The sequence below is a fragment of the Thunnus maccoyii genome, chromosome 10, assembly GCF_910596095.1.
Source record: "Thunnus maccoyii chromosome 10, fThuMac1.1, whole genome shotgun sequence".
In the NCBI taxonomy this organism is placed as follows: domain Eukaryota; kingdom Metazoa; phylum Chordata; class Actinopteri; order Scombriformes; family Scombridae; genus Thunnus; species Thunnus maccoyii.
Window position 1 is genome coordinate 28,700,684 of NC_056542.1, and position 13,853 is coordinate 28,714,536.

At 38.5% G+C, this 13,853-nt stretch overlaps 1 protein-coding gene across 4 annotated transcripts in view; it reads right to left on the bottom strand.

The window, feature by feature from the left end:
- Nucleotides 1-13,853, bottom strand: part of spire1b (spire-type actin nucleation factor 1b) — a 40,332-nt gene that overhangs the window by 24,340 nt on the left and 2,139 nt on the right. For all 4 annotated transcript variants that reach the window (XM_042424318.1, XM_042424320.1, XM_042424319.1 and 1 more), the window contains exons 2-3: nucleotides 11,618-11,646; nucleotides 743-979 (exon numbers count right to left, since the gene is read on the bottom strand). In XM_042424318.1, the coding sequence (XP_042280252.1) occupies nucleotides 743-979; nucleotides 11,618-11,646 (266 nt within the window). The remainder of the gene's footprint in view (nucleotides 1-742; nucleotides 980-11,617; nucleotides 11,647-13,853) is intronic.

Genomic DNA, 13,853 nt, shown 5'->3' on the forward strand with positions numbered 1-13,853 from the left:
TATGTAAAGGATCAGAATACTTCTTTCTTCACTGGAATCCATGAGTTCAAGACTGAAACATTTCCTATTTTTGGTCAGTTTCACTGTATGATTTTATATTTCATGCTTCATTATATATGATTTTATGGCACAATTGATTAAATGTGCATGGGTCGTATAAATACACTGTGTAGAATCTATTTAACGGTTTGCTTGTTTCAAAGCACAGTTGCTAAGCTAACAAACAAGTCATCTAAAAGATGTCATGTGACACAGATCTTGATTTCCCTACACTGTCTTCCCATTAAATTCATATATAGCTGGTCCTTTTGCTGCTAAATTTCCCACTACATCCACCAGCTATGAGCTAAGTTGTCTCTGTGTGCAGTTTGGTGCTGGGCAGGTAGTGTACAGTAGGTTTATCAGCCTTTTCACTGTAAACAACTGCCTGATGCAGCTGGAAACAAGGTTGAGAGTGGTGAGACTAAACCAAAACAGTTAAGTTACAGTGAACCAAAACAAAAAGCTGAAAGACGCTAAAATGTGCTGCAGTGCTGAAGGGATATCCATTAGAAAATACTGATTAGTGCATCTTTAAATTTGGTGTCTAGTTCTTGAAGGGGCAGTCTGTCCAAGGAAAAATCCACAGGAAAACAGGGAGTGATGTGTTTTCCATTTCCAGCAATTACAACAATGATTTGTTTCAAATCAGTAAAAAGGACAGACGTCACAGACGAGACAACAGTCGGTTTCTGTTGCCTACCTTGAGGATATCTCTGTAGCCATGAACACTGCAGATGTTGTCAGGGTCATCCTCTGCCTCGTCCTCTTCCTCTGTGGCCTCGTAGCCTTCGTCGGGGCAGGCGTCCTTCTCAGCTTCGGCCATGTTGGTCATGAGATCGATGAGTTGCTCCAGGGGAGGGCTGAGCTCCCTCTCCTCATTCTCCTTCAGCCCATAGTCCAGAGCCTTGTAGATCATGATGCCCAGAGACTCAATCACCTGCAAGATCACAGGAGACAACGTACACTTTGAAACCAAACATATCTTCATATCTTTCTGCTTGTTCCACCTCCATCTGTAAAGTTTACCAGTTACCCAATCTGCATGTTCTTCTATCTACGAACATTATGTTATTAATTCAGAAATATTAAGCATACATTATTTGTGAGTAATGCACCCTTTGCCTTTCTTTGTACATTATCCTGCTGTTCATCTGCCACATAATAAAAAACAAATATGTATTTGTGTCTTTGTTATGCAATATGATCCTCTTTTTTGCGCCAAGCCTGAGCTTGACAGCTGTAATACGGTGACCTCAGAACTCAACCTTTGATGAGAGAGGCTTCCTCTGCCATTCATACACACACGCAAACATACACACACACACTCTCTGGCCTGTGACAAGCTGACCCTGGGAGCAGATTACTGATAGTAGATCTTGTGATTAACTGACGCATGATGGAAAAAGACTATCCTCACATCATGCATGTCCCAATATAGACACAGTGTTTTGAAGATGAAAGTATTCAGAATATTCAGAAGCAAGAGCCAAAGTATGTAAGAGGTCAATTTGATGCTGTCATCTTGTGCTTGAAGTCATTTAAATAGCAAGGTTTCATGGAGGAAAAAAGGTTTAAAATCTCAAATTACTCCAGCAGCATGCTCCAAACATTCACATCTTGTCTAAAATGTGGCTAAAAACTTTCATTTTCAGTTGAAAAAATGTTATAATTTTTACACAGAGGTTTCTTTTGTCAAAAGGGACTTCCTTTGCTTTAGCAACCAACACTCAAGCAGTCCATAATGTGGCTTTTACCAGTGTTTAGTACACACTGAGCATACAAATGGTTTGAAATGTTGTTCTGGACCCTTTAATACTTTGTTTCTATTATGAAAACTTCAAGCTGACCAAGAACACTACTTACCTTTAAATACAACACAGGGATCATAAAAACAATATTGAATACTAGAACTGCAACGATTAGTCAATAAATCAACTAGTTGATTGATGAAAATTAATTAGCAACTATTTTTAATAACTGAATAATCATTTAGTCATTTTTCAGTAAAAATTACAAAAATTTCATTCAGAAAACTGAATATCTTTGGGTTTTGAACTGTTGGTTGGACAAAAGAAGCAATCTAAAAACATCTCCTTGGACTGTGGGAAATTATAAACATCTCTATTTCCTGACATTTTATAAATGGTTAATAAATTAATCTAGATAATAATCTGCAGAATAAATGATAATTAGAATAACTGTTAGTTGTAGCCCTAATAAATATATTAATACAGATTCCGGCAAGCTTTTAAAATAAAACTCTCGAACGATATTTCATAGAAGAATATAGATTTACACATTTTGTTTGCTCATTGACAAGACATTGTGCCAGATACTGAGACAATTACTGCTGCTCGAAAAGATAGCTATGGTGGAACCATAACAATTACACAATTGTACATAGTACAGATTACAACTGAAGATTTTAGGAAGTGATAGTCTTACATTTGTATACTATAGGGATGTTTTATAAAACCATACTATTAGTTTTCCATTCAAGGTTATGAGAGCCAGCTAACCAACAGCATTTCATTCATCATCTGTGTGGTCAGAAAATTAAATCCAATAGACAAGCAAACATGAACTACATTGTTTTTAGTAGAACCTATTGAATGGAGCGACTGTGGAAAGCGAGTTCAGGGGTTCAGATAAGGCTCATATCCTTTTCTTTTGCTTGTTTTTGTTGGCAACCCAAGGCATTTGCTGGTATAGCCATAACGCTTAGTGGTAATTAAACCCCCTAGAACTAACAACAATCATTTTATCAATACTACCTTTGCCATGACACTATAACTGTATTACAACAATACTGTAATTGTAACAAAACATTATGGAATTCAATGTGAAACAGTATGTCAAACAAGTTATATTCTTAGGAGCTATACAGACTGGTGGCATGGAAATAGAAAAAAAAGTATATTTGGATATAAAAGACTACTTTTTAGAAAATAATGTTAAATTTATGAGATTTGTAGAAACTATCCCAAATATGCTTAAGTGTATGATATTTTTTTCTAGTCCAGATGTTTATACATGTAGGTCAGGAGATGGTGCATTTGATTATAGCACTCATTCTCCTCTGGAACAGGAGAGTCATGGTGGATAAAACTTACCTTGTGAGGCAGCTGGATTCATGAGATAACAACATCACAGGATCACGCGAGAATCCATCTTGTTAGGGTTCAAGTTATGTACTTGTGTCCGAACCACCGGTGGTTCAGCGGCCTATGAGGATTCTCACGTGATTGTGTGATCTCGTGATCTTGCAAGTCCAGCTGCCCCGCAAGGTAAGATGGTGATAGACTGTGATAGACAGATGGATCATCCAATCACCTGCTAAGTATTTTTTTGAAAGTGCCTGCCCTTTTACAAACAGTTTCCAAGGACGACTTCTCAGATGGTTCTGTGTAACAAACCATCTGGCGCCTCAGGTTAAGATAAAGCCAGCAATGCCAAAGAGAAAAGACAAGAGTGGGAAATCACACAGGGGATTATTCTGCAACCCTGAGCACAGGGAAAAGACGGAGAGCCGGGTAGACAGCACATAAACGACTGAGAGAAAAGCTGTGAGAAAAGGGGAGCATGACTGAAGGAGGAGAGGAAGGAGGGACAAAGAGATAAATGTATCAGGAGACAGGAAAAAGATGTGATGAATGAGAAGATGAGAGTCGTTGGATGGATCAGAGAGGTCAAGGAGGGAATGTGAGAAAGGGAAAAGTGAGACATCAATACAAAGGAATGATAAAGAGTGTATGTGTGTTTGTGTGTGTGTGTGTGTGTGTGTGTGTGTGTGTGTAGACATGAAGATCAAGGGCAGATCAATGGACACTCATGGGGGGAGGAGGACTCATATGAGAGACCCTTCCTCCTCTCCCCCGTCATTGTGTAAGAGCTGGGTTTCCTCAGGGGGGAATGGCTGAAAGCGACCTCTTTGTTTGAGCTCCACCCGGATCCACACCCACTGATACATCACACCGTACACTCACACACACACACCCACCCACCCACACACACACACACACACACACACACACACACACACACACACACACACACACACACAAAACGCCTACACATGCAAACATATTCCTCCAGGGACCTGCTATAACCCCAGGCTATCACAGAGAAATACTCTTCAGCAGTCAGCAAGAGCATGTTGTAGAAAATATGAAGATATGACAGTTATGGATTGTGCTGCCCTGCCCAGCAGCTAATGGTTTTATGTGTTAAATATGTGGATTTTCAGGCTTCTGGTTCGTATCTGCAACTTTACTTGGCTATCTACAGTGACCACACCTTCTAAAAATCAGTTAAAGGCTATAACAGTATCTGATCTGCGGAAAGAGATTCACTTATATTGAAAAATACTGATGAAAGATGTCACAATCTCACATTGTGCATACTTTAATTTATCCAAAGGTTATAACAACACTAAGTGTTGTAATGAGGACTATGCACCACGCTTCAATTTTTTATTCTATGTTTTACATTCATTCTCCCTAAAAAACATGTGAAACAGTCATTTCTGTTGCAGCTGTCACTCAAGTCTAAAAGAGCCTGACTAAGTCATATTTTACACATTTTTCACAAGTAATTAACTGCAAACTATGACTGATTGCAGGAAATAAGAGCCATCCCTGCAATCATGAGGTGTCTGAAAGTGAAGGCTGCCTAAAGCAAACATGTCTCCCTTCCACTTAAAAATCTCCCTGACTGGTTCCCAGGCTTCCAGGTGACCGAGCAGAATAATGGGATGCAAGAGAGGAAGCGGTGGGGAGAAGATGAAAAAGAAGAAGGAAAAGAAAAAAAAGTGGGAAGAGGATGAGAATGTCAACCAAAGGAGATTTGCTGGTTGGTGAAGCAGTGGCCATCATCACAAGCGAGAGCAACATCAAACAGTTCGGCTTAAATTTCAGCATTCCTATCACGAAGAGGAGGCAAGCTGGCCAAAGGGCCAAAATAAAAGCCAGAGTGACGCACGAGGAAATGTTTTTATATTTGTTCTGCACCTGTTAAATTGCTTTTGTCCTGCAAAGTCCTCATAACCTCACCTGAACTTTTCATTTGACCTAAATAACTGGCTCCATAATAAGACACATAGGGTTTAGAGACAAATCTTGTTGAGACAGACAACAGAAATGTAACGCTTATTTTATTCCCACAGCATTCCTATTGCCCTTATGAGGTCAGTAAACACTGGGAGATTGATGGCAAATAGCACATATTCTATGATGGTGCTGCCTCCTGTGTGCTCTCACAAATGCAGTTGTTATTTTCCTCAGTCTGCCTGCTGGCAGCAAATTCTTCCTCAGTTACACACAAAGACAGCACTATATCCCTTTCTCTCCAACCTCCAGTGTATTCCCATCTACCATCCGCCTACATATCTACTATTATCCCTCAGGGACAAGGTGTTTCAAAGCATTCAAAGCATTCATAAGGAGACACTTGAATGTTTTGTCCAGGTGTCAGTTTCTCATCCAGTGATGGTTTTATTTCAACAGTAACAGTATTACATGACCTCAGGCATAAGCGCTGCACAAGAGCAGGATATGATATGACAGCAGAGTCTCATGTTAACAAGAGTACATGCAACATCTAACCTTTATTCTGGTTCAGTACATTACAAATTATGTAATTGGACACTCCGGGTTAATATGGCCAGGTGTCTGATGCTGCTACCATTCAGTGTTTATTGTGTAACTTAAAGTTTGCTACAATGTGAAGCCCAATATTACAATTTGCTCAGAATGGCAAAGTAAGGTAAAGTTTTAAATAATCAGATCTACTATACCTATTCTATAGCCAAAAATCACCTTATGTAATGACATCAAACTGCATACAGCTCACTCATGTTCACTAAAGGGGCCAGTTGGTATGGTAGGACTGCAACTAACAATTATAGCATAATATGCCCAAACTAAATCCTAAAAAAAATCACAATAGTGAGAAATATCTATCACCATTTGTCCAAAGTGACATTATTAAATAGCTTTTGTCTGACTAACATCCAACATCCGAAGATATTAAATGTAAAGTGATATAAAACATAGATAATAGTCCTGGTTAAAAGACTTAAAATCAAACTGTTATTGATTCATTTTCTGTCGCTAAACTAATCAATTAATCAACTAACCATTTCAGCACTAGTCCTTGGAATATGTTGTGAATATAAAGAAGGGGTTTGAGAGAAGCATAATGTCTGTATGAATGACTAAATGAGACAAAAACAAGCTTGTGACAACACTGTGTGACTAAAGGAGGTCATGGAGGATCCCACATGGTAAACAGACTGAGAATCACATTACTTTTAGTTATGTAGCTTTGTGCTATTCTCACAGACCAAACACCACAGCCAATTGTGTTAATTAAATGCTAACTTAAATCTATGAGATACTCTTGTGTGTGACAGCCCTCCATCAGTCACTATTAGCCAGCCAGCAGAAAATGACCAGAATCAGCACAAACTAGTTAGTATTAAAGGATTGCAGAAACAATGTGGGGATTTAAAACATTTATATTTCCTTATTAGCGGGTTCACAGGAATTAGGTCATGGCAGTAAAAGTAAACAGGAACTGAGCTAAGTGAAATTTTACTAAAAAAAAATTATAAAACTGCAATTAATTAGCTCTCTGCTGTATAATCTTTTTAAGCCCAGTGCCAGGACATCTGGTGTCATTTCGTTTTAATCCTTCACAACACATCCTAGGTTTTGTAACACTAGCAAGTAGTTTAGTCTCTCATAGTCTCTTGTTCATAACGATAAGTTAAGCAAAACCCATATAAACTCCAGTTCAATAAATAAAGACATAGCTTAACTAAAAGTCAAAGGAGTAAAATCATCTTTGACCTTTGCATCCATTGTAAGCTGCATCTACTCTATGTGTTTTAAAAAAGTTATTGAAATTTTACAGGGAATATGAAACTATTCCCAATATCCAACAACAAGAGGACTGTGAGATCAACTATACAAAATACAGATGGGACACATGAGAGGTAAACACTCTCCTGTCCTTCAATAACGTCTAAGAACCTTCAAAGTACCATTAAGCAAAGCACTCAACTTCCACCTGCTCAACTGTGGTCACCAAGACCATGGTGGTACTGAATACAAAATGCAGTGATGTACAAAAGAGAAAATGCTACATAATGTGAAACAAGAGTGAGAGTCTACAGCCACGTTAGCATCTCTGTGAGTTAGTGCTTTCAGCTGCAATGCTAACGCCTGCATATTAAACTCACAATGCTAACATGCTTATGCTAAGTATGTATAATGTTTACCACGTTTACCATCTTAAATCACCTTGTTAGCATGCTAACATTTGCTAATTACCACTACACACAAAGTACAGCTGAAGTTCATGGGAATGTCTTTAGTTTTGCAAGTATCCTAAACCAAAACTGTTGGGAAAAGTAACAGTGACGGTGGCACTAGATGAAAAATATGGCTATTACAGGTGATACACATATACTGTACATCAAAATGCATATCAAAAAGCCTACCACCTTTTAAAGAAAAGGTACAAATTGAATTTCTGTCTTTTTGTCATATCATTTATGTTTCATTTATATCTCTTGCACTGTCAGAACTCGGTATTTGCCTTTAAAGCATAATGGAATAGCACTGATAGCCATTTTTTTAACCACAGCAAAATGACAATTGTAATTGCAAAGTTTGTCTGGTAAAATCTTCTCTAAAACCAAGAAATGAAATTTAGGCAATACATAAAGAAGAACACGCTGTATTCTGTCATATCCATCCAAATATGTATTGCAGCCATCCTCCAGATTGGACATATTCAATCAGAATTCATACAACTGGAAGAACCATACAAATATATGAAGAATTCACCAATTCACATCTAACAAATCTACTCATGTGATTATCTCAGAAGGCTGACTGACAGGAATGAGGTTCTAAAGAAATCAGTCTCTTCAGTTTAAAACTGGTGACTTTAATAGCAAGCTGGATGCAAGGAATATACAAGATGAGTAATGAAGACACACAGTAGACATATCCCCATATCCCCCAAACTGTAAGCTGATTCATGGTCGCGTCACGGACAAAAGCATGGGTTATTTCCTCTCAGGCACAAACAACAGCTGAGGAGATTCCTTTCTCTGATTCTTATGCCTGACTACGCTGCTCTGACCTCTGACTGTCATATGACTGAGAATGGCTGCTTTGGTTTGCTATCTAGTGGACGTAGAACCCACATAACTTCACATAGAGAACACTTGAACCAAAGCACGTAAAAAAGCAAATGAACATTAACTCCGCTGCAAAAAGGCTCCTATTCCTAACAAACCACTTTCATAAGTTCTGACTGAATTTTCTGTTTACATTAAACACAGAATGTGACGTTAAACTCTAATCCCTTCCCAGACTTCAAAGCTGAGACGTTAAGAGACCACAGAGCATGCACGGTTAAACTTTGACAGAGGGGAATGTGATGAAGCATAATCCACAATTTTCTGAGGTTACACACTGCATCACGGGACCACAAAGGGTCTAGCTAGCTTGGCTACAGGGGTCATCAACAAATTCCTCACGAAAACTAGCATAGAAAAGAAGGATAATGGCTGACGAGTTTAACTTAAACATATTTGAGTGATTGCTTACAAAATCGCTAACAAATATCATCAATTTTTCAGTGAACAAGAGCTGTAGTGATTACTGTGTTGTAGGAAAACAGCCTCATCTGACATTCACAACCGCATCATTTCACGAGCTCACGCTGTTTGAAGCCGTGTGTAGATAATGTGTGTCAGCTATGACTACACACGTGTTCTTGTTCATCCAGCTTTGGGCTAATTCCACACTGTATGTTAACAGAATGCCACTGCTGCTGGATTTAATGCTGTCAAGCATCAAGAGAGTCGAACCACTTGCCAGTAGTTTTGTCAGCCAGTCTGTAACACACTGTATTGTGAGAACTCATTTCTAGTGCAAAGCTGCTTAGCAGGGATTTGTCTATACAGCTTCACTTTTTCTACTTCTACAGTCAACTGTGTTTATGTGTGTGTGTGTTTGAGGTATTCACTATCCATCTGTTATCACAGCCCTATTACACAGCAATCCAACTCCAGAACTCCCTGGAAACTACTGCACACAGTCTGTAATGAAGTGGAAATAGATCCTCAGCCATCTGATGAAGTCACACACACAAAATACTCTCACTTGAAAACCGTTTGTTAACTTTACAATACATCAAGCACTCTGGAAAGCCAAAGACACCTCTGCAGGCTAAAATTATTCCACCTACTGCATCCAGCAGTGTATTCCTGAAAAGCAAACGTAAGCAGAAAAACTAATCTGTCCATACTGTAAAGCGTGTTTCTTTAATAACTATGATCACTACCGTCAACAGCAGAGTGTGTGGAGGATGTGGGCGAGTGAGGCAATTTTACATAGACTTTAATTAGGTTTCAATTGTACTCCAGAGATTTCCAGAGGCAGGAGGCCTTGCTGGATGACATTTCCAACCAGTCAATCAGAGAAGCCAGCTGGGAGCTCTGGGGCTGAAGGAGGAAATGACTGGGTGAAGACAAAGGATGAGAGAGAGGCAGCTGGAACACAAGCCAGGAAATGGTCTTCCATATTGAGAACTTTTACATCTCTATAATGTCTTTTTACAATATATAACCAGCAGTAAACATACACTTTGTACAGGTACCCTCAAAAAACTGAATTCAAATGATCTGGCTTGTGGTAAAGAAAGTGTCAATCTTGAACTGAGGAGTGGCTCTGTGTTTTAAAGGAGCAGTTCACAGATTTTACACATCAAATCAGTGAAAACGAAGTTGTATGATGTCTTCTATGTCTCTGGGGGCTTTTTCAAGCCTGCATTTCTAACTGGGGGTATGGAGTTTGGAAGATGTAAGAATTTACTAAGCTGGGAGGCTCTAACAAAAGATGCTGAGTTGCACTGTGGGAAGTGCAGGATCCAGTGTTTTTGGATCTTGACCTACACTAGTGACTAAAAGTCAGGATATCTTGGTTTCTTTTTCACCGATTTTGACTATTTTTAAAATCTGTCTCTGGCCAGCATCTCTTTAAAGGAATAGTTCACAGTTTTAGAAAATATGTTGATTTGCTCCCACCCCTCCCAAAGTTTAGACAAGAAGATCACTCATGTGTGCATGTTAGGGCCAGGGGCCAATAAATTTAGTTTAGCATGAAGACTAGAAGAAACAGCTTTGTTCTCTCCAATTTTCTAGAATACATCTACCAGCACCTCTAAAGCTCACTAATCTACACATTGTTTACTTCAAAATCTAAAAATGACAGTTTGTGGTCACAGTGACCAAACAGCGCTATGGCAAAGAAACTGCACCATTGCTGGCTGGATGGATAAACTGTTGTTTGTCAAGAAATAGTTACAGCATGTAACTCCCTTTAAAACTATATTTTTTGACTTTGGAGAGAGACAGACCAGCTATTTCTCCCTGCATACTGTCTTTATATTAAAGCTCAGCTAATTTCCCAGCTTCCTTGCTTTCCATCTGACTCTTGGAATTAAAGCAAATAAGTATATTCCCAAAAAAGTTACTTAACTATTCCTTCAAGGTATTAAAGCCTGGTCATTTGTTTAACCTCACTGTGTCTATGAAAATTAGACATAATGTTGGTATAAGGAATGGAAGTCCATGAGCCAAATCATAACATCAAAATGTGAGCAAAGACAATGCTGCTGCATGCCACAAACTCTGCATCAACACCTTTGGAGACTGGCTGTCTGCTATATGCTTCACTGCTCTTAAGTGTTTTTTTATGCAATGTTGTGTGTAAAGCTTGCAGTGAAACCAGTTTCCTATTGTGGAAAAATGCATTTAAACTTGTTTCATTTGTTGAAGGTGTTAGTTTAAGCAGCAGTGACCCGCATCAGTGCCATTGCAGGCATCAGGATTAACATGTTGCACACCCATGGCTTATGACAGTTTCAACCACAGTGCTATCTGACACGCATTGCACTTAATAATCCTGCAACATGCCCACTCTAATCTTAATGCTATCTGTTGTTGTGACTGTCTGCTCTCACTTACTGTAACTAGCTAATGTGACCAGCTGTGGAAGGTAAATATTTAAAAAGGAAATCATGCTTCTATTGTGGTTAAGCATGCCATTATTCTGTACAAGCATATATTTCCCTTCAAGATATTTCTCTAATTGACTGATTGGTTCCTTTCCAGAAGCATTTCAGTTTCCCAGCCTGCACTGTGTGAGGTTTTGTGGTAATCAACAAAAACATTGCAAGTAATGTTGTCAGACTAGCTTCACCCAAAGAAACAACATGTGACCAGATTTCTAATTTTTCTTTTCTTTTTCTCAACCAGCAACCAAGTTGCACATCAATAACTTGAAGTAAACATTGACAAAGTGCAGTAAGCACAATGGTGATGTAAAAAGTAAGCATTTTCTTAAAAATTAAGTGTGCAAAACAAAGTTCACACTGTATTCTTATTCACCCTCACTTGCAGATACCACTCACACAAGCAAATATGGTCCACATAATGTGATTCAAACTTCTGTGAGCATGTGATTATGAAATACAATAAATACAAGTCACTCACCTCTGTTGTTGTGCAAGGGCTGTATTTACCTGCAGGGAAACAAGAAAGCAGTGTTGTGATAATCAGAAGATTTAAGTCTAAGCATAAAGCAGCTTACATACATACATACATGTAAAGCTACATATGCAACATTGTTCAGTTACAGCACATAAATATATACAGTATGACTGACAGAGCTTAGACATATGTGATGATGCTCTTAGCCATTAATGCCAAACTCCATGCATTACTTTTGGTGCAATATCTTAATATCAGTGAAGTGTACATTTTCTCCAAATCCACTGCAGTCACTTCTAAGGTACCAATGGACAGTCATTTGGTGTTCCAGTGAAAAGTTACAGCAGCAGGTTGATGTATGTGGGATTGACTCAAAATAAATTACAGTGGCTGTGTTCAGTGGCATAGAAATGAAGGAACATGTCACCCAGTGCAACGGGCTGGCTCACTAATTTGTGTTGATAGTATGATCAATTCATATTTGGTTTTTATGTTTTCATGGAATTTAATTGACAAGAAAGAAAGATATCACTGGCCTTATCCTTTAAACACTCACATTCCTAGTGCAGGTTTAAAATAAAAACTGTTATTAAATCTGATAACTGAGATCTCTATTATCTTTTGCTATGTTAGTTTGCTCTGTGGTCTAGAATCCTTGAGGCTTACTTATCATTGATTACATATCCTCGTCTTCATTAAACTAATTTCAGCAGAAGTGCTCTAGTTATCATTACACACACTAGACCAGCTTAAATAAAAGCTCTGTTTCATTTCTAATTACTTCAGTAGTTTGAGCAGCATGTGACCAATGATGACAAATCTCCTCCCAGGAAGCCATGATGCATGAATGTGCTCCCTTTCAAAAAGAAGACCTACTTTAATATTCCCCACAGGCACAGCTTTTACTTCATGAACAAGCAGCCTGCTGACTTATGACCCTCTCAACAAATAGCTGTTTTGTATTCTAACACGCAACAATGCAACATCACCACAGCTCTGACATCATCCACTGACCTTTATTTGCATCAGCAGATTTGGATGCAATGCTGTTGTGTGATGAGGAAGAGTTAAAGGTGTGGTGTGTGTGTGTGTGTGTGTGTGTGTGTGTGTGTGTGTGTGTGTGTGTGTGTGTGTGTGTGTGTGTGTGTGTGTGTTTGTGTGCACAGCCAATAAGGTGAGCAGATAATCGAATGTGCTTCCTTAATGATACTAAAACAGTTTAGGAGGGTTCCTGAAGCATTAAATTAAATCAATTTATCACTCTCTAGACATGTCAGAAAACATTTACATTTGTCTGCAAGGTTTTTAGAATTGTCCTGCTTTCCTATGATGGATTCGGATATAACCCAAAGTGGCAGGTGCCCCAGATAAACTGCTGAATAAAAACAACTAGGTGAACATGGTTTTGAGTGACAACAAGGTCTAAAACTAACCTTGACTGGTTTTTACTTGAATGCTTTACAGTCAATTTAACAGATGAAAGCTTCGGAAGTTCAACATACCAAAAGCGTTTGTCACAGATTTATCTCATTATTTACATGGATGAGTGTGTTTTCCAAAGCTTAGAGAGGGAGCCTGCACTGAACAGCACAGATAAGTGGCAATTACAGCTGCAAATTACCCTGAAAAAAGCATTAGTGTGGTTACACTGATCAGGACACTTCCAAAACATTCCCAAAATTACATGGGATTGCCTGAAGATATATAGAGAATATTACCTTTGACTGGAGGCCCTCAATGCAATAATCCATATCTCAGTTGTCTCAGTATATCCCTCAATATTTATCTAAATTTACCCATTTTGTGACTGATTTTACATGCATAGGACAATGTGTTTCATATGTGTACTTCATGAAAAGACTAACATTTCGCACTGTGTGTGATATGAAAGAAAAGGTACCCAGAATGTAAAATGTGTTTACTGTATAAATACTAAAAGAAAATGAAAACATGAAATATACATTACAAATACAATGTCAAATATCTTGCTGAGCTATAGTAGTTCAGTACATTTTCAATACATTTTGCATGGCATGACAGTACATGAGCAACAGAGGAATAAAAGCCTGGACTCCCCTCTCCAATGGTTGCTTCCATGCTGCTTAAAATAGCCCATTCATTCTAACCATATAGACCTACAGGCCACAACCAGCATCATCATCATCACAGCTGTGCCTCTCAAATTTGCTTGTAAAAGTTGATAAGAAGAAGCATGCATGTATTGGCTAAAAAGCCATAG